Below are 20,718 nucleotides of genomic sequence, written 5' to 3'. Positions count from 1 at the left end.
GACAGCCCCCCATCGCCAAGAAGAACCCCGCCCTGAATGTCGCTGGCGCCTAGGACGAGGAAGGAGGCTCCTATGCAAAGCGGGTTCCTGAACACACTCAGATGTTATCCGCTTGGCCAGGATTAAGGACCAGAAGTCTCAGCATGAGTCCAGAAGTGGCCTTTACCCTCTTATCACAAGTAGCTGAAGTCTCCAGAGTTCCCAGGGATTTTTGTAGTTTCCCTAGTTCAAAATCTGCCCAGTCTGTCCTATCCCCAAAGAATATTCTTCATGGAGGTATAAAAGAGAAGGGAGGGAGGGAATGCATACAAAACACACACTCAGAACAAATACAAACATTTTAAACATTAGGTGACTATAAACATATGAAGAAGCACTTACAGTGAGAGTATGTATCACCATTAAAATTTATTTTAAAAGCAGTATTTGCAGTGTAAATAAATATCAAAGTGGTCAATAGGCTGTAGATATTTGCTCTATGCATATAATTCTGAAGTGGACGAACCTGGATATATTGAAGATAGTTATCCACTGCGTTGCACTGCGGAATATCATATCCTTGGTAAAAGCTGAAATCTGATCCAAACATATCTTCACTGAACCAGACCTTAGCAAACGCGTTCAGCAACCTCTTATCATAGTCATCAGTGACTCTGCCCCCGTACTGAATCTCTCCTACCATGTAGCGGATGGTGGTCCAGGAGACGCCCTGCGGACATTGACAGAAGACTTGTGTAGAACGACTACTGGCTCATCCTGATTTTCCCCGCCAAGCAACACCTGTGGATTCGTGGTCACCGGTGTCATTCATTCATTCTTCATCAGTAATATTAAAAGTGCAGGAAGAAAATGACATAGACAAACCCTGAAGATTACTCCAAGTTCCTGCTCATGATTGAAATAGACTCCTTTGGTGCATTCGTATGCTTTCATACTTTAATTTCAACCCCAAAAAAGATAGTTTTGGAGAATAGTGAGGCAGCTCTTTAAAAAGCACATGATTTAAAAGTGATGTAGACTTTCATTTTCATTTTTTAAGATTTTATTTTTTTAAGATTTTATTTATTTCTTTGAGAGAGAGAGAGAGAGACAGAAATAGCGACAGAGAGCATGAGTGGGGAGAAGAGGGAGAAGCAGGCTCCCCGCTGAGCAGGAAGCTGGATGCGGGGCTCTATCCCAGGACCTTGGGATCAGGATCTGAGCTGAAGGCAGATGCTAACCAACTGGGCCACCCAGGTGCCCCTATTTTTTAAGATTTAAAAAAAACAAGTTTTCTCACCCTTTCCTCCTCTCATTCAACCCTTTTGCCTTACATGTAATTTCAACTTGGCTTTGAGAAATAAAAAGGTAATCAAAATTGGCTCATTTTTTCATCCAAAATCCAGAGGCAAGTGTGGCCCAGTTGCCGTGACTTAAAGATAGGACTTTGCAAGCACAGAAAATCATCACTGTCACAGGATCAATCCCCAAGCTGGGCAGGTACTGCGTGAGTTTGAGGACCCGCGCCCACAGCCACCGGCAGTGCGGGGCAGCACACACAGTACCTTTTTGACATCCATGTCATCTAAGTGGTTTTGGATGAACTGCACGGTGGCATTGAAGTCGGCCTGATTAAATTCGTAGGGGATGTTCCACCCCAGAGGACCGAACTTCCTCCTCTCCTGGACTGTGGAGTGCAGGAAAGCCACAGCATAGAGCATTGGTTTCCACTGGGCTGCAGTGCTCACGTCCAGCAGGTCCTGGCTCACACCTGTCATGGTCGGTGGGGTGAAAACCTGTATCGTCACTCACACACCTTTATTTTTTATTACACTTACAAGTTATTAAGTATTTTTGTAAATTTCTGACAGCAAAATTCACTTATCTTGAATTATTTTTATCACATTTCTATGACAATTATACTTTAACTTTTGGGTGTCCAGAGGGTGTTTCTCTCTGAAAAGCAAAGATATTGGGGGAGGTGGTTGAGGGACTGGCTAACATGTGTCAAGTTCCTGCCAGTCTGACAAGATACGGTGGGGATAACCTGGAGGTGGAGATAACCGAGAGGTGGAAGAAGGATGGCAGTAAAATGAATACTATTACTAAAATACTAGTGTTTTAAATACTAATAGTAGTATTAGTATTAGTATTTAATATCTAATAATTTAATAATATATCATTTAATATAATACTAGTATTATAAATGCTACTGCTAAAACTACTACTAATTATTGTTATTATTATTATTATTATTATTAATTTGGAGCATGTACTCAGGTTCAATGGGCTTCTGTATATACTGTATATACTAACAATTTAATATTAATTAAAACAGTGTGTATAGAAGTCACCACAAGCTGAGTATATTTCCCAAATAATTATAATTATTATATATGTGTATATATTATATTACATATAAAATGCATATTTTTTATTTAGAATTTTTTTACTGTCCTCATCCTTCCACACCTATTTTATCCCCATATTACCTCATAGCCTGACAAGAATCTGAGCCTTGTTAGCAACTCAATAAAAACTAGATCGTTCAGATGGCTTCCTCAAATGGAGGCAGGTCATAACTTGAATTCAGCCTCTCCTCTTGGCCAACTTTAGGTATGGAGCATGAAGACCATAAATGACAAAATTATGTTAACATAAAAAGGCAGGTGTCTAGCTGGAGAACAGCACAGGCCAAAGCAGAGCAATATGGGGAAAACGGGAAAAATTCAAGGTGGATAATGGTGAGCTCTAATGCCCGAAGGCCACCAGAGCACACTCCATGCGGACACGACAAGGTGCCATCGTCTCCCCATCATGTTAAATAATAGTACAATTTGCTATAGTTCCCTCCTAGCTCATTGTTTTTATAATTTCTTTAAGACAACAAATTTAAGTATAGGAAACTTGGAAGTATTCCTCGACTCACCGCCATATGTTCTTTTCAATCCTGCCCGGAGGCCCTGTGGAGGCTCATTGGCAAATTTAATGGCCATCTGAAGGAGTGTAATGGGAAAGTGCTTATGAACTTCGGTGGTCATCCAGAGGCGGAAAGCATCATGTACAGTGTCGGTTTCTATAATTATGTCCATTAGCTCATCCATGAAATCGAGCCCCAGATGGCAGTTCTGTAGAAGAGCCCATCCGCCCTAAGTCAACAAGAGTAAATGGAGGTAAGACTAGTTTGTGTTTCACCCAGAGATTTAAATTAATACATTCTTGAGAAAGTAAGTGATTAAAATTTAACAGAGAAACACACTAACCACTAAATTAATCCAGGTCAAATCTATGGATACAATAACGTTTAGTTGAGATAAGTGTATTTTTTTCTTGTTCCATGCATTTGTCCCATGGCATACTATCATGCCAACTGATAATATATGGTAGGAGTCATGAAAATAACCAGAGTGGCCTCAAAAGAGATAACATCAGCACCATGTACAGATGGTTGAGTGAAAAATCCATTTACCTTGGCTTCCTCCCATGTTCCATGAGAAGTACAAAGAAGGGACATTTTTAAAGGCATGAACTCTTAAGAACAAAGACAGTGAGGGTGAAGACAATATCAGTAACATTTAAAACAGACTCAAGAAAGCTAAATCCTCAACTGGCATTCAAGAAAAGCTGAGAAGTGACCTGATTTATGCCACATAACTCCAAACACGCAAGAACAGGTAGTGAGACATTTCTGTGGAAGTGGGGGAGAAGATGGACTCACACAAGAGACCAAAAGCCCAGCCCCCCAACATATTCCTGCCTTTCCTAAAGAAAGAGGGGACAGCTGATTTTCTTTAGAAGGTACAATGGACAGGGTCTGGACTGGAGGACATCAGCGCATTAAGGGTCTAGGAACCTCACTGAAGACAGGTGAAAGAAAGGCTACCTACTCAATTTTGAGACCTATTCCCTCCCTTCTCCCATGAAGTTCCCAAAATGCTGGCAGCAGGATGTACACCCTCTAGAAAGTGGGAGAACCTTCTCTGGGGAATCTGTCCACTCTAAGAACAAGAACCTTAGAAAATAATAAGCCCTATCTTTTCTATAACACATTTTATGAGCATAAGAATGTTCTTTGTATAAAGCAACAGAGGCAATATTTTAGATCATGTTGTAATAATTTACTCAGTATCTAATCTATAGAATATTTTTGCTAAAATGATCTATGATATCCAGATCAGAATCTCGAGTTGTTTTCTTGACTCTGTAACTTTGCATCATTCAGATTTGACAAGTGTAGCCGGAGTTATTTCTCTTCCCGAGAAACAAACCAAGCACCAAATCTAAAATCTTAGTATAAAACGGATCACTGTGAAATTTCACATACCCCCTTCTATTTTCTTGAGGAGTATATAGCACTGCTGAATAGGTAAACTATTTTTTGTCCCTTGAAAAATTTAATAGGCATTGTTGGCAATTAAAAAAAATTACATATAAAACATGAGAACCACAAAAATGGTAGGGCCACTCTCCGTCACCTAGCAGGTTGGGGAATCTGAGGTGAGAAGTTTGCTGTTTCAACCCTCCCCCTGGAATCCACTAGTCAAGGCTATTTCTGTGGGATTACCACATTCTGTATTAAATGTTTTGTCTTCTTCCATATTGCTATTCTTGGGTAATTGGTTCATCCTGTCATATTGCCTCCTCCATTTTTTCTTTTATTAAGATTTTACTTTTTAAGTACTCTCTACATCTAACATGGGGCTTGAACCTATAACCCCAAGATCAAGAGTTGTGGGCTCTACTGACTAAGCCAGCCTCCAATTGGACCCTGCCTCCAATCTTTCCTACAAAACTTTTAAAAACAGTATCTCTGACAAGTTATAAACATGCTAATAATAAGACTTTTTTTTTCTTTTACTTGATTTAGTAAACTACTAAAGAGGAAACATGAATAAACTGAAGGCTTAAATTATTCCATTTATACTCTAATTTAGTTGCCTGAAACTATAATTATTAAATACTTTTTTATTTTAAATTAGAGTTAAATAGGTGTTCTGTTATTGTTGGTGTTTTTGTTCTAAGCACAGTAATAGTATAGTATAGAGGGACGAACAGAGAAAGTGAAAAGGAGGGAGGGGAGAAAAGGGAGGAGGCAAGAGGAGGGAGAGGCCAGGGTGGAAGTCCACTAAGCCCTCAGGTCAGACCAGAACTGGCATTCTTTTTAAGATTTTATTTCTTTATTTTAGAGAGGGAGAGAGAGAGAGAGAGCGAGCATGAGCGGGAGGGAGAGCAGAGGAAGAGGGGATTGAGAGAAGCCAACCAGACTCCACAGAACCCAACACAGGGCTCAATCCCAGGACCCTGAGATCATGACCTGAGCTGAAATCAAGAGTCGGATGCTTAATCAACTGAGCCACCCAGGCACTCCTTCCAGACCTGGCGTTCTTAAGTATAGATGCATGTTTTCATCTCTGGACACACTTCAGTCCACCCCTGCTGCCTTCCCAGTTGCATATCAAGTGCTCAGACAAGGCAAACACATGTGAGTCCCCCCACAACCTTTACCAGAGCAGGGGACGGGGCATAATTTGGGGATAAAAGAGCCACAAGGTAAATATGGAGGTTCTAGAACCCAGCGGGCTCAGTTCTAGACCAGAGGAAAGGGACCAGGAGGCAGCACAATAGTGAGGTTCTGGATTCAGTGGCCAGTACCTAGAATCCAGTGGTTTCATAGTGGGCCTAGTGGTTGGAGGTGAGGGGTGGTATAAAGACAGCCAGTTCTGTCCTCAGCAGGGGGATTCCCTGGAGGGCACAGAAGTTTTGAGATATGGGGGGAGAGCTCAAACTCAGGGAAGGAGGAGTAGGGTCTGATTTTTAAAAAGCCAGAAAGGCATCTAGACCAAGACCGCATGTTCTCCAGTAAGAATGAGAAACCAAGTCGTTCTGCCCTCCTTGCTTGGCCAAACTGTGGAGGAAGAGGGAAATAAGGGTGAAGGGATCCTCCAGACAGAGCTGGACACTCCAGAGAGGGCTAGACCAGAGTAAACACATGAGTGCCTTGTCCCAGAGATGGAATTCTAGAGATGAAATGGAAGACCTTGTGCATTCAGTTAATTTAAGTCCCTGGAAGTGCCCCACGTCTGGACTTGACTCTTCCATTAGCAAGACTACCATGTGGTTTCCAGCACTTGATGGCCCCCAGGTGAGGCCTGAGCATGGCATGCTCTGCATGCTACAGAATTTGCAAGCCACAGAGGGCTAGGAGCCCCAGCCTGGAAGGCCATAAGCCAGGTTTCCTAAAACCTCTGGTACCACCACAGGATAATGGCAGATTCCTGGTCTCTGGGATGTGGGCCAAGTCTGAAGGACTCCAGAGCACAGATTATATATTCTGGAACTCAAGAAAGACATGGTGTGGTGGATTCTGGAGTATTGGGGATTCCAAGAGCAGTGCTGGAATCATGGCAGAGGAGCTGGGGTATATGACAGAGGGGGTGGGGCTGTAGACCCCCCTGAAGGTTTGGGATCTAGAGTGGGGCTTAACATTATGCAAACTGGTTGGGAAATAAGATGATCTTGTTAAGTTTTCTGTAAGTCAAGGCTCAGCAGAAAAAATTGTATCTGTTTTTCCATGAAAATTTTCTAATAGGTATTAAACTTTTCCCTGTTTAGTGAATAGAAAAAAGCCCATAAATTTAAACTCTTAATGATTCATAAGTTCTTTTCTGCATTGCTATTCTATAACCTGTAATAACAACATAACCTAAAAGTAGACATTTAGCCTCACATTCGCCATGGTCTGCTGTAAGAGCTTGCGCGCATGGACCTCCTGGCCCTGGCCCATGGACACATAACGGGTTTCTATTTTTAATCTCTTCCCCAAGGCAATGATGGAATCCGTGGGATCTGAGCCCATAGACAGGAGACAGATGAGTGGTGTCCGTGGATCAGATTCCTCCCATGTCTTTTCCAAATCCAGGATAACTCCTTCTGCATAGCGTTCTCCCATGGAGTCCATGATGTATTTGCGGGCCTGCCGAAAACAGTACAGGAGTCACTAAAACTGATTCTAACTCCTTCATGTGTTATGATGCAAGGTGGCTTCCAAAATTCATTTTGGTAGATTATCTCAATGGTGTCCACAGTAACTCTGCCAGAGAAATAGGGCAGAGACATTTTTCTTATTGAATCTCCACTCTATAGATGATGGAGAGGCTGTGTTACTTGCCAACACAGAATCACACAGTTCAAAGACCAGAACCCAAGTTGGCTGACTCCTTGTATGGAACCTGTTTCTATACACTGACTACTTCTTGGTATATAAAAAATTTAAAATACTAGAGAACTTTATTATTTAGGATTCTTTAAGGGAAATGTATATGCATTCTAATAATCAAGTAAGCAGCACAATGCCTGAGATTTAATGGATACTTATCAATAGATAATTACTGAATGACTTCTAGTTGAATGAAATATATTAGATACTTACCAAATGAGTTAATTAATGTTTTAAAGATTTAGTCCATAATTATTCTCCTAATCATTTTTATGATCCCTTTCCAGTTTTGGCTTATCCCCTTTGTCATTAATTTTGTTTTGACTGAAATACATGCTCATAATATCATAGATTTTGTCAACTATATTATCAACTAAATAAAAATATTTCAACTAACAACATAGTCCTTTTTCAAACAAAGTAAAGTAAGTAATCAATAAAATACTATTGTGAGTATAACCTTTAGTCTATATTCTCACTCTGGTAAAAATTGGGTTCCCTCAAAGAAAAATTTCCTATTCTGTTTTCTTCTCTTACCCCATGGGAGTAAAACCCAAGTTTCTCCCCCCAGTGAGATTCCCCAGAAAAATCTCTCTCACATAATAAGCAGAGCCCAGCTATGGGTGCAACATGACCTTTAACCCTTCCAGGGGCTGGGTAAGGTGAGCCTTGGTGAGGTGGGCCTTGGTGGGACCCCATTTCCATTTCCAGAGAAACACAAAACGGTTGTAGGCAGGGTTTCCCTTAAATCAGAGAGGCTTGTGATAGACCTGGGCCAAAGTGAGAGTGGTGCTGGTTAAACTGTTGTCTTTGACTTAAAAACACCCCAAGTTTTATTTCAGTCAGTAATATAGGCCCTCCATTTTGAATATCTGGCTATGCATTCTCAAAGTGAATGTCACACCCCAAGACTCTGAGCTTAAAAATTGGGATGATGTCCCCACTCATGTTTACCCTCTTTGCAGGTTAGAGTGGGAAGGCAGTAGCTACAGTAAAAGACTCATCCAGATCTTTGGATGATGAGTGGGATTTATCTAGACAAAGAGGACAGGTAGGAAAGCCAGCGTAGTGTGCATTCCATGCAGACAGCATTTATGCAGAGACCTTGAAACAGAAAAGAGCTAGTCACCAAGAGGGGACAGAAGGATATCCAGTATAACTCATGTTAAGATTCAGCTGTGGGGTATCCAGGCTTCTGCATACCTCGTTGGCACAAATGGAAATAGAGTGCCACATTGTCAAAACTTACTCTTCACACAGCCCTGAAGAACATTTTTGTCCCAGTATCTGATTTCAATGAAAAATAAACAAGTAAACCTCTGCACCTGTTCTGACCCTCTTCGCTGAGTGTTTCTGAGACACAAATGTGTATGAGGCATGACATACTCTCTGAGAGTGTACTGTTTTTGCAACCAGGCAGCTGAACGTCCCCTGACATGGGCAGTCATGCTCAGTCAAAATACTGAGAACAAGCCTGATGCTGCTTATGGGGAATGGCGACTGAATGAATGTATCCAGACTGGAGACCTTTTAATATGCTTCCCAAGAAAGTGTCTGGTTGAAAATCACAAAAGGAATGTAATGTGAGTATAAGAATTTCAAAGGAGAGGACACTTTTCCAGAGGGCTCTTGCAGATCTTAAGACTTGGGTGTTATCATAAAGGCCTTGGTGAGCCATTAAAAGGCTTTAAAAAGCAAGGACTAGCATAATCATATTTCCATTTCTTCTAGAATATACAGGATCAACTAGAGCGGGCAAGAAGGAACAAGAGGAGACCCCAGTTAGGAAGGCCTCGCTGCAGTCAGTCTAAAGATGACAGAATCTAGGATAAAGATGACAAAGTTACAAAAGAGCTTTGTAGACTTAAATTCAGCATTGAATCAAATAAAGTGTTACATAAGGGAAAAAAAGGAAGGAAGGAAGAGAGTAGAGGGAGAGAGAAAGAGGGGAGAGAAGGAAGGAGGAAAGGGAGGGAGAAAGAAAGGGAAGGGAAAGAAAGGAAAGAGGGAGGGAGGAAGAAAGGGAATGGAAGAAAGAGAGAGAAAGAGAGAGAGAGAGAGAAAGAAAGAGAAAGAAAGAAAAGAAAGAAAGAAAGAAAGAAAGAAAGAAAGAAAGAAAGAAAGAAAGAAAGAAAACGGACGAACTACTTGAAACTTCTACACTGTCCTTAAAGCAACAGTTTGACAAATCTTTTGGGCAGGATAAAAGTAATGAAATTGAGAAGAAAAACTGAAGGAAGGGTGATCTCAGTTGCCCTGCATTGCAAAACTCATTTTTCTTTTCTCAATAAATCATTGAATCTAGTTGTTTTCATGATTCCTTGGTACCTACATGGACTTGGAGGTGGTTATTCCATGTTTTTAACGCCCCCTCCGGATAGTGGAGGGGACAACTTTCTACATTCTATTATAAACCCAGCGTATTGTTACTCTATGGCTTGTTTGGAGAAGCCCCTAAGGAATCCACCTGAGCTGAATATTCAAAGCTAAACTTTTCATTGTGAAGGCAGGACACGGGCAAGTCTTATTAGCAGTGACATTGCCATGACAGTAGGCCAGCAGATTAAAGGTCTTTGCAAAGATGGATCTTCTGGGGGCAGAATTTACATTTAAGCCATATGTAAAACTGAAAGAATTTTAGGCCAACTCTTGCATCAAAGGTCCCAAGACTTTCTGGGGTTTTATAACTGTAGATTTGGGAATCTACCTCTCCTCCCAGGCTTTCATATCCTTCCTACTTAAAGAAACGTCGTGTTACTACTAACAAAATGGGGTAGCCATATCATTTTTGAGTTAATATAAACATGGTATGGAAGAGTAATACATCACCTTTACATCATACCTACAAGCTGACCTTAAAAACATGGCTTTCTCATTCACTCTTACACCGTTTACACCAAAGAAGTTTATTAACTCACTTAGCCCAAATGTACATGTAGCTACCTTTGTTTACTTTCCCATTGGTCACATAGGTATTGCCAGAAAATTCCATAGACGCCTCCAAGAAAATTCTCACGGGGACTAAAATATTCAATATTTCTTTAAATTTATTAATTTATTTATTTTTTAATAATAATTTTTTATTATGTTATGTTAGTCACCATACAGTACATCCCTAGTTTTTGATGCAATGTTCCATGATTCATTATTTGCATATAACACCCAGTGCACCATGCAATATGTGCCCTCCTTACTACCCATCACCAACCTATCCCATTCCCCCATCCCCCTTCCCTCTGAAGCCCTCAGCTTGTTTCCCAGAGTCCACAGTCTCTCTTGGTTCATTCCCACTTCTGTTTACCCCCCTTCATTCTTCCCTTCCTTCTCTTACTGATCTTCTTATTTCTTGTGTTCCATAAATGAGTGAAACCGTATGATAATTGTCAATATTTCTTTAAATTTAAAAGGAAATGCTCCTTAAAACTACTCTCCTAGGGGCGCCTGGCTGGCTCAGCTGGCGGTGCACATGACTCTAAACCATGGAGTTGGAGTAGGTTTGAGCCCCACGATGGGTGTGGAGATTATTTAAAAATAACAAAAACATCTTTAAGAATATTCTATTTTTTCTAGTATGAACTTTTTACCTGGGCAATGGTTCTGTCGGGACACCAGGATCTAATAAGGAGAAGACGTCTAAAGCAGTCAAGAGATTTATCATAGGCATTTGGAAGGGGTTCCTCCTCAGGGTTTTCCTTATCAAACCAAATTTTCCACATTTTCTCATTTCTGGATATCTGAAAATACCAGGGGATAAGAATTGCATCACAGCACAGAAAAATCTTTCAGTAATAGTTCACGGATATTTTTCATCAAATCTTCTGATTATTCCAGACACGAGTGAATGATATCCCTTGACTTTTTTTTTAATTTGATATTCTATTACCAAAAAGTGTCACAGTCTAAAATCAAACATGATTTGCTCTGAAGCCAGTCTGCATTAGCACAAGCTTACAGCTGGCTTCTGAAGTAAGGAGAGCCTTCGGTTGTTTAATTTCTTCTAATGCCTTTGTCGTAACAAATTTATAAGGAATAAAGAAATCAATGAAAGCTCATTTTCATTATTTTAAGGAAATCTGATTTGCTCCATGAAATCTCCTCATGATCAGGAACAAATTCACTCACTTATTAATGTATGTTTCCTCATTTCCCAGGACCACTCCTGGCACAAAAAAAGACATTTAATATATGTTTATTATTGAACGAAAAGCTTTTTGGTCAATACTCTATTAATCTAAAGTAATTTGAAATATATGACTTAATATCATCATCAAATGAATGACACACATGCTTCCTTTATGCAATTGATAAAGAGGAAGAGAATACAGTCCATTATCCTTTGGAGCTTAAGAACAGAGACAGCATTCCGCGGGCAATCATCTTCAAACATAGAGCAAACAAACAGTGTCTACAGATAAATATAATCCAATATTATCTGGTATATTCCCCTTGATTAAAGCCCCGGATAGATTTCTTAGAGGCCTAATCAAAGGGAAAAACATTCCAGATGCATATTTAGAAAGTATTGTGTACGAATAAAAAGTAATAATCTCCCTTAATCATGAAAGACTACACGATGTGGAGGGATTTCAGGCATAAGACAATCTCCAGAAGACAGCAACTTCAGTAACAGATATTAGTTGGGGAAAGGTCACTAGGAGTCATCTCATAGGGGAACACGCCAGAGTGCATTAAAACCACCCAAATGAAAGTTATTTAACCCAAAAGAATGGGTTAAATTATATGGTAGAAATAACCCAGATCACCAGACATAAGCCAAAACATACAGATAGAGCCAAATAGTAAGCTTCTGGTCAACCTAAACTGGGAAAGTCAAGAACCAACCTTAGCACATTTTCTGGTCATAAAAGGCCTACAGCTTGTGGCTGAATAAAGCCACTTTGCTCTCGTGTGACTGCTCTCTGGTCATCTGATTCTCAAGAATCTGTTCCCTGGTGTGTCTCACTTCAGTTCTCCAGACCCAACATCCATGATCCCAGCACATACACAATTCATCAGGAACTCCTGGTTATGACAGGGTAATAACTTCTAAAGATGCGGGACCGGGGATTAGCATCAGATTAATGCCCAGACACCTGGCTAAGGCCGTATCACGGGAGGGCAAGAGAGGAGGAAGAAGAAAAGAATAAGAGGCCAGAAAAGGATCTCTAGCATTTAGAGGCAGGCTGTTCATATTTCTTTTCATTTAATCTCCAGGAAGACAGCAAAACCTCTTAAATATGCCTAGTGATTTCATTAAATCTCTCAGTTTTCCCACTTGTGGATCTCCAGTTGGTGATACTGACATAGGGCACGGTGGAGTCGGCTTCGTCAGAGTGTGAGTGAGCGGGAGGAAGGTCAGGCACCGTGGCAAGTGACAACATTAAACAACCTCTCTCTTCCACAAATACCGTAGCTAGCGACCAATCAGAAAGCTGCTCCCTGCGACATTGTCGTAAGCTTATTCAAACCACAAGTTACCTGATCAAGGACATCTGAAAACTGTCTGAGTTTGCTGAGTTCCACCAAATTCAGCCAGGTCATGTCCAGGATCCACTTAGATGGTTTAGGGGGACAAGCTTTAAGGTCCAAGGAGGCACCTCCTTTAAAATTAAACATAGAAAGTTACTAGATTTTTCTTTCTTTACTCTAAAACAATGTATTTATATACAAAAACTTTTTCTTACACCTTTAATTATTTTTCTACCTTGACATTTTTTAAAGACTTAATTTATTATTTTAAAAGAGACAAAGACAGAGAGAGCATGAGCAGGGGGATGGGCAGAGGGATAAGCAGACTCCTTCCTGAACAGGGAGCCTGACATAGGGCTTGATCCCAGGACCTGAGATCATGACCTGGGCCAAAGTTCAACGCTTAACCGACTGAGCCACCCTGGCACCCCACTACCTTATCATTTTTTAGGCTTAGGAATATGTCATAGTAATGGACAAGCTTTAAAATTGAATAAAGGGGGGGCGCCTGGGTGGCTCAGACGTTAAGCGTCTGCCTTTGGCTCAGGACGTGATCCCGGAGTCCTGGGATCGAGCCCCATGTCAGGCTCCTCCGCTGTGAGCCTGCTTCTTCCTCTCCCACTCCCCCTGCTTGTGCTCCCTCTCTCGCTGGCTGTCTCTCTCTCTCTCTCTCTCTGTCAAATAAATAGATAAGATCTTTAAAAAAATAAAAAAAATAAAAATAAAAATAATAAAATTGAATAAAGGAATAGATGATTTTAGAAAAACACACTTAAGAATCAGCAACATAGGTGTGGAAGGGGGATGCTGGATTCTGTCCTAGCTCTGCGTGGCCAAGGTCTAGGAGAAGGCAGCTCATCTGTCTGGGTCTGTTTCCAAATATGTACACAGGGAATAATGAAGCCTGGGTGTTGCGATGATGATAGAATGAGAGAAAATATATATGTAAAGCACACAAAACAGGATCAAGACCCCAGCAGAGGGTCACTAAATGAGCAGCTATTGTCAACATTAAGAACTGCTCAATGTTGGCACAAGTTCTTTCAAGGAGAGAATTTATCTAAAAATGTCAACAGTGCTACATGTGTTTAAAAGGTTCTCTTCTATAAATCAGTGTATTATTTATATCCATTTTGAGCATGCCCAAGGATCCTGTGCTGTATCACTTATTTTTGGTCAATCTAACACAGCGAACATTTCCATGGCATAGTGACTCATCTTGCTGCTGCTGATTTACCTAAGTTCACGTAACTCACATAACTCTCACAGCACCATAAAATAAATGACACCTTAAAATGTTATTGTTGCCCACCTCAGAAGAACTAAATGTGTAAACAATCATATTTTAAGTCAAAGAAAGGTTTAGAAATTCTTTATATGATGAAATATACTGTTTAATAAATACCATCTATTAAAATGTTTCAAGGAAAATACACACTAAGCATAATTCTTAAAAGGATATAACCAATTCATTTGGCTACCTTTAAAATCTTTTTTTGAACAGATCAGGTCATGAACAAATAATAATACTCAAGATATTTATTGAACCAATCTCTACTTTAGCCAGTACCATGGACCCACTAAATTACTATCTTTGGGCCAAATCCATCTTAGTATATTTCCAACAAGGTAAGTACGGCCTTGAAGCAATTTCAATAAGATTATTAAGTCACCAAATCAAAACAGATTGCTCAGAGAGCAGTTAAAGACTTGAGGACAATGGCATGGTGTTGAAAAATGTCATACCAATTTCCATGGTAACTGTCCATTTTCTAACAAACTCAAAAGAATAAGATTCACCAGAGAGTTAGGGAGAAGCTAGTTACAGGAAGGAAAGGGTATTCCCTGCAACCAAAGCATTATTCATCATTTAGTAGAGGGTAAAACTGTGGCATGAATATCTTGCCTGCCTCAAAAGTGTACAATGGGCCACAGAGGATGATGGTAATGGGTCGGGGGCAGACATTTTCCTGGATAATATGGTACCAGATTAAATGTACTTCTGATGAATGAACAGTTGGAATAGGTATAATTCCAAATAAATTCTTAAGGTGATTGAGAGTTATGCCATTGCCTTCATTCTACAAACCCTTACTTTGCAAAAAAATAAGTTTGAATTTGTACCATAATACTTCATAAAAATGATAGGTTCTTACAATGAAAAATTTCTACAAGTGATACCACGCAATTATAAGGTGGTATGACTAAAGCAGTTTTAGAAAGTCATCTGGGCTGATCCCGTTTCATCTTAGAGATGAGCAAATGAAGACCGGTATCCAAACACTGTTGCTCTCTAAATAACATTTTCAATCAAGTGATTTTAAAGTCCCAGCAGAGGGGGTTCACCCACAGGGTCACTCTCACCAACATCCCCAGCAATGAGCAACCTTACAACATAATTGCCTTGCAAAAGTTCCTCCGACACTCCATTTCATAAAGCAGCATTGTAAAACTGCTGAATTCCAAAATCCCACAAAACAGTCCAGCCTGTACAAGCCTCAGACTAATCAAAACAAACTAAAATACTATGGATAATATAACGATGCCTATCATTTGCTGAATATATCCTATGTACCAGCATTTACACAAATTGTGTGACTTCTCAATCATCCGATGATGTAGATTTGACCGCCCTTGTTTTATGGCAGGGGAGGCTGAAGCCTAAAAGGTTAAAGAACCTGCTGGAGACAGTCATCAAGAAATTGGCAAAGACACTATTTTCACTTAGAGTTGTCCTAACTCTAAATCCCACGTCTGCGATCATCACGCCAAACAGTAACACACTTCCTAGCATCTCAACCAGACCTGGATGCATTTCATGAGGGAATGCATCTCATGCCTGAATTGAGATGTCGGAAACAACTTGCCACAGGAAATCTCCATCAGCTGGAGGACCAGTCAATGAGACCAGGAATCAGTACTATTTGAAGGGCTCAGTGAAGAAGTCAATCCCTACACCTACACATCTCCCTCAGGAATGTCTCCCCAATTCATTCATCATCCACATGTTCTGATTTAGAAAGCTTGGAAAATAAAGGAGCAGGAGTTCAAGGGTTGGAGGCAAAGAATAAAGAGAAAGAGAGAAAGAGAGAAAAATTGTCTGTAAATAATACATTTCTAAGTTCAAGTCTAACCAAATGATTCTTTGTTGTTTCTATAAGAGATGTGTGCAAATGCATATTTATACAAACACGAACACACATTTGGTCACATAGGACTGCGGACCTACGCCCCCCAGGGCACAGCACGTGCATAGCCACACCCCTCCCTCCTGACCCTTCAGGGCCCTCTTCAAATCTACTCTCCAGGTGAACATGAAAATCTCTCCCCATCCACTGTAGATAAAATTATGTCTCATCTATAAAGATAAACCTTTGCTTAGAAAGATATGGTAGATAAAGCCACTTAGACTCCAGCAACATTTCCACAATTACTTTATTTTTTTTGTCCAGATATTCAAGAATGTGACAGCAAACGTGCTTCCTAGCCTTCCCTGGGCGGTCTTGTGCAGTGGCACAAGGGACCTGCCCGTGAGCAAGGATTCAACAGATACAGAATAAATTTCTAGGGGAATGAGCTCCACAATCGCCCCCCAACCCCGTGGCTCCAGCCTCGGTCATACTGGGCTTGCCCTCTCCGGCACCTTGATGCCATCTCCTCTGCCTTTGACACCCCCCTCTGCCTGTCCCCAGGGCCAGTGGGAGGCCTACCCCATTAGGTATCCCACTAAATTAGGTACCCATTTAAAATTTTAACTGCCCTCACCGACTCTGCACACACTGTTAACTCCCCATCTCCCTTATCCTGCTGTTTTTGCCCATAGTGCCTACTAGCTTCTCACATTCTACATCATTTACTTACTGTTTTATTATGTGCCCCCAAGTGCCCCTACTGTGCCTTAGCATGCAGTAGGCTCTCAATAAATATTCATGCAATAAATGAATATAAAATATTTCACATAAATGCAATCTTCAATGAAATGCAAGGAAACTGTTAAAGGCAGAAAAAACAAATACCGCACAGCACCTTCAAGTAATTTCTACATCTGGACCTGTGTACAATGCTTTCTACTATTATACTGACCTTTAATAAGGGTGAGAAACTCTTCATGCTTGACTCGGTTCCTCTGGATGTCGATCTTCAGGGTAAGCAACAAGGTGAACAGGAATTTGTGTTCCTCATACAAGCCCCGGGCTGCATACTTATAAACCTCATAAGTCATATGCTCAATGATATTAGCAATCCTCTTGCTCGTAATTGGGCTCTTGACAGACCTGGAGGAGAGAATGTTTAAATCGGGCTTCTCCCACTACCCTTTTCCATTGTCCATAAAAAAAGTCTTTAATGGAGAAGAGGCAACTTTGGAGGGCCAGCTCTTTTTTAGGCATAAGAACAAAAGCATCCTAAATCTAAAATAATTCTCTCAACACAAAATAACATAACAGAATCCTCAATGTTGTCTAAATCAATTTTACCCGTGGGGTATTATCACTCACAACAATGTCTTGGGAATTTTCTTATTTAACAGAAATACATGAAACCCAAGGAATCAATCCATGGATGAAGAGTTGGCAGAGCTGTCTCTGAGCGTAAAAGGACAAAGGAGAATGATGTGTTAGCACACTCGTAATTATACTAAACTGAGATTTTAAAAGAAGACTCAGTAGCAAAAGGAAAAGAAGTTATAAATACAATGTCATCATTCTAGCCCACAGATAGAAAATTCAGCTGGGCTTCCTGAGTATGGACGTACCTGGCTAAGGAAAGGTCAAACAAGCCCAGGAACTGGCGGAGTGAAGTCTGATACATTTCATTAACCAAGCGCATCTCAGTGAGGAGGAAGTAAAGGATGCTGCCTCGTGTCGCCACTGAAAGACAGAGCAAGGTTGCGTGTGCTACGGGGTGGAAAACACATGACCCGTGCGCAGACCAGCCTAAACTCTAAATGAAAACAGGCTTTATTTGTATTTTCTCAATGACTGTCTACAGCACTGGGAGTCTGGAGCAAGGCTCCTGATACCTATTTAATTCTTCTTTATAAGCTTTGTGTAAGCAGTCTGCTGTTTGTGTTTATCAAGTGGTATTTTCTGTGTTAGAACTTCCAGATCCCTTATAAATACATTTTACTCTATTTTTTCATAAGCAGAAAAGGCAATCGATGGGATAGCAAAAGCTGTAATGCCTGGCAATTGTGTAGGCATCGTATGGACCTCATTCTTAAGCTCCATGAAGAAGCCCCGACTAAGCTTGGCCTCAGGTTGGCAAAACAAGGTATGGCAAAGACGGTGCTCCTGCCTTTCCGGCAAAAGCTACTGCTTGGATTGTTTTTCGAGAAAGAATGATAAGTTGTTCTAAAGGAAACTGAATTCTTTTTCAGCAGGTCCCTCTTGTAACCCGTGAACAACACTGATTTGCAAATTGGTGGGTAAGACCAAAGCACGCCGGTGTGACCAAGGAACTACCTTCCTAATTCGAAGACTGCAAACATAACATACTGGCTGATTGTTACCAAATGATACAGAACTAGTGAGCAGCCCAAAAATGCTATACTAATTCCTCAGATTTCAAAATGGTAGTCAGATGCTCTTTAGAAATTCTTCCTCTTTATTCGCTAAGTTTAAAGAATTTGCCAACTCACAAGAATTATAATCACCTAGAAAAGTTACACCATTATGAATTTTTTTTCATCTCAGTTTTACTGAATTGTCCCAAAGCGATGCCACAAAACATGGACAGCCACCCACCTTGCGTAGCCATTTGCATTAACGTCCTTCATTCCTTCAATTTCTCCCATTTTTTTTTTCTCATTTCATTTTCCTGTGACGTTTGTCTTTCATTACCAAACTCACCAGGTCTGTATTCCTCCCGGGCTGAGTTAATTTGAATTTCTGTCTCAGCCGAAATTTCCAGCTTCTGTGTCACCTCTTCCGCGGTCTTTTTTGTGTTACTCAGCACAACAATGAGACTCTCGTCTTCCACCAGCGACCCCTGGGTACTCGTCAGCCGGTAAAGCAAATTATCTTCCAGCTCCTTCATCCTTCTTTTGTTTGCAGTTACATCTTCCATGAGATGAGTTCTCTCTTTCTCCAATTCCTGTTAATTTGCATAAAGATATTTTCCTCCTTAATTAACGACTATTGTTTGGCCATTTCTGAAAAAGTTAGCCTACAGTGCTACTCTCCTGTACTGTAGTTATCATACTGGACTGCAGGAAATACATCAAAATAAGGAGAGGAGGAGAATTAATGGAGGAAAGAAGAACGGTTGGCAAATAACATGAAATTTGCTAAAAACACTACCACTATCCCCTGGACCATCTATCTATTTCCTAAAGTCAAATCATTTTAAGTGACCTTTGTGATTATATGTAAGCTTGTTTTGAAGGTGAAAAATATTTGAAAATACATTGGAATATATTTGAAGACACATATCGACCTCTCAGATTAAATACATTTTCTTCTCTTTAGTTTCTTGTTATTAAGAGCTCTGTTGTTGTCTGAATGTGATTATTTTCAACTTGCTGGTTGAAATAGTATCCAATCTCCTGAAAAACAAGTGTCCAAAAAGTTAGGGAAACAATCCACACGGCTGCTGCGGGTACCTTTAAAATGGAAACTTTTCCTGGTCTGAAAAAGTGCTATTCTCTCCAAGAGCAGGAAGTTCTAGATCTTTCCTGAAGGATCTTTATAGATAGCTGCAGACAGAATGGTTTTGGAAGGTTATTATCCTTATTGGTTACTTCTTCCTCATGGTGGTTTAGAGAGGGAGAGTCCGTGGAACAGAAGGAAAAAAAGATGGGACTGGTGAGGGTAGGGAAAGAGGGAACGGCCATGACACAGAACAAGCCAAAGGCAGCACAAAACCCCCAGGCTGGGAGTTACAGTTACCCTGTAACTGAAAACCAAAGATTAAAATAAAGGTGGTAGGGGCTCCTGGGTAGTGCAGTCGTTAAGCGTCTGCCTTCGGCTCAGGGCGTGATCCCGGCGTTCCGGGATCGAGTCCCACATCGGGCTCCTCTGCTGGGAGACTGCTTCTTCCTCTCCCACTCCCCTGCTGTGTTCCCTCTCTCGCTGGCTGTCTCTCTGTCACATAAATAAATAAAATCTTAAATAAATAAATAAATAAATAAATAAATAAATAAATAAATAAATAAATAAAAGGTGGTAGTAATGAAACTGCATGAAGACAAAGAACAAAGGCCAGTGGCCATTGCTTTATGTTCTAGCCAGTTAATCACCACTGACTGAAGAGTTACGGTGGGTAGAACCCTACCGGTCTCTGAGCAAAATCTGAGAACTTGCTTAATTTTTGGAGACATAGCAATGCCAGCAAAACCTGCCTTTATTTCCTCTGCTTCCTTTTATTGGGTTACACTGAAAAGCTTCCTTAGTGGTTATTTTCATTCATTTATTTACTAGATAAGAATCTCAAATTTGAGAAAACGTAAGAAAAAAAATTTAGTACGGAAAGTGACATTTAAGACATCTGCAAAATTCCTCTCCATAAGCAGCTACTGAAAAAAACAAAAAACAACAACAACAAAAAAAAAAACAGAACTTAAATTACAGTTACACTAAGAAATAATGTAATAAAGTTCAAGGGAAAAATTCAAATATTTTTTATTACCATATTCCCACATTTTGCCCACCATCACTATCATGCCTGAGTTCCTAAAGCTGAGTGGTCTAAAAATCCTCACCTGAAGAAGACAGGTAAGGGAAGGAACGTAAAGCCGGGGGGAGAATAATGGTTTTGACATCAGGAAGACATGTGTTTGAATCACAGCCCCGGGACCTATCAGCTGTGTGATGTTGGCCATGCTATGTAACTCTAGGAGCCTCAGTTTTCTTATCTGTGAGATGGATATAAAAACAGCTCAGAGAATGACTGTCAGGATATAACTAGTAAAGCAGTTACAACAGTAACTCAATCATGATAACTGCTCAAAATATGTCTCTCTCCCTTTTCTCCCCTCCCTTGATTCATTCCAAGCATGGATTTTTCAGAAGCATTGTAATTCTTATTGGGAAAATAAGCAGTTTGAAAAATAAAAT

At 40.4% G+C, this 20,718-nt stretch overlaps 1 protein-coding gene across 1 annotated transcript in view; it reads right to left on the bottom strand.

Moving 5' to 3' along the window:
- Positions 1 to 20,718, bottom strand: part of DNAH5 (dynein axonemal heavy chain 5) — a 278,502-nt gene that overhangs the window by 15,438 nt on the left and 242,346 nt on the right. Inside the window, exons 66-74 of the mRNA XM_034657084.1 lie at positions 18,514 to 18,757; positions 17,418 to 17,532; positions 16,748 to 16,938; positions 12,674 to 12,795; positions 10,780 to 10,929; positions 6,707 to 6,952; positions 2,909 to 3,128; positions 1,545 to 1,750; positions 506 to 709 (exon numbers count right to left, since the gene is read on the bottom strand). Of these exons, the coding sequence (XP_034512975.1) occupies positions 506 to 709; positions 1,545 to 1,750; positions 2,909 to 3,128; positions 6,707 to 6,952; positions 10,780 to 10,929; positions 12,674 to 12,795; positions 16,748 to 16,938; positions 17,418 to 17,532; positions 18,514 to 18,757 (1,698 nt within the window). The remainder of the gene's footprint in view (positions 1 to 505; positions 710 to 1,544; positions 1,751 to 2,908; positions 3,129 to 6,706; positions 6,953 to 10,779; positions 10,930 to 12,673; positions 12,796 to 16,747; positions 16,939 to 17,417; positions 17,533 to 18,513; positions 18,758 to 20,718) is intronic.

This window comes from Ailuropoda melanoleuca, chromosome 3 (genome assembly GCF_002007445.2).
Source record: "Ailuropoda melanoleuca isolate Jingjing chromosome 3, ASM200744v2, whole genome shotgun sequence".
Taxonomy (NCBI): Eukaryota; Metazoa; Chordata; class Mammalia; order Carnivora; family Ursidae; genus Ailuropoda; species Ailuropoda melanoleuca.
Note: the sequence above shows the minus strand (reverse complement) of the source record. Positions and strands in the feature narration are given on the sequence as shown.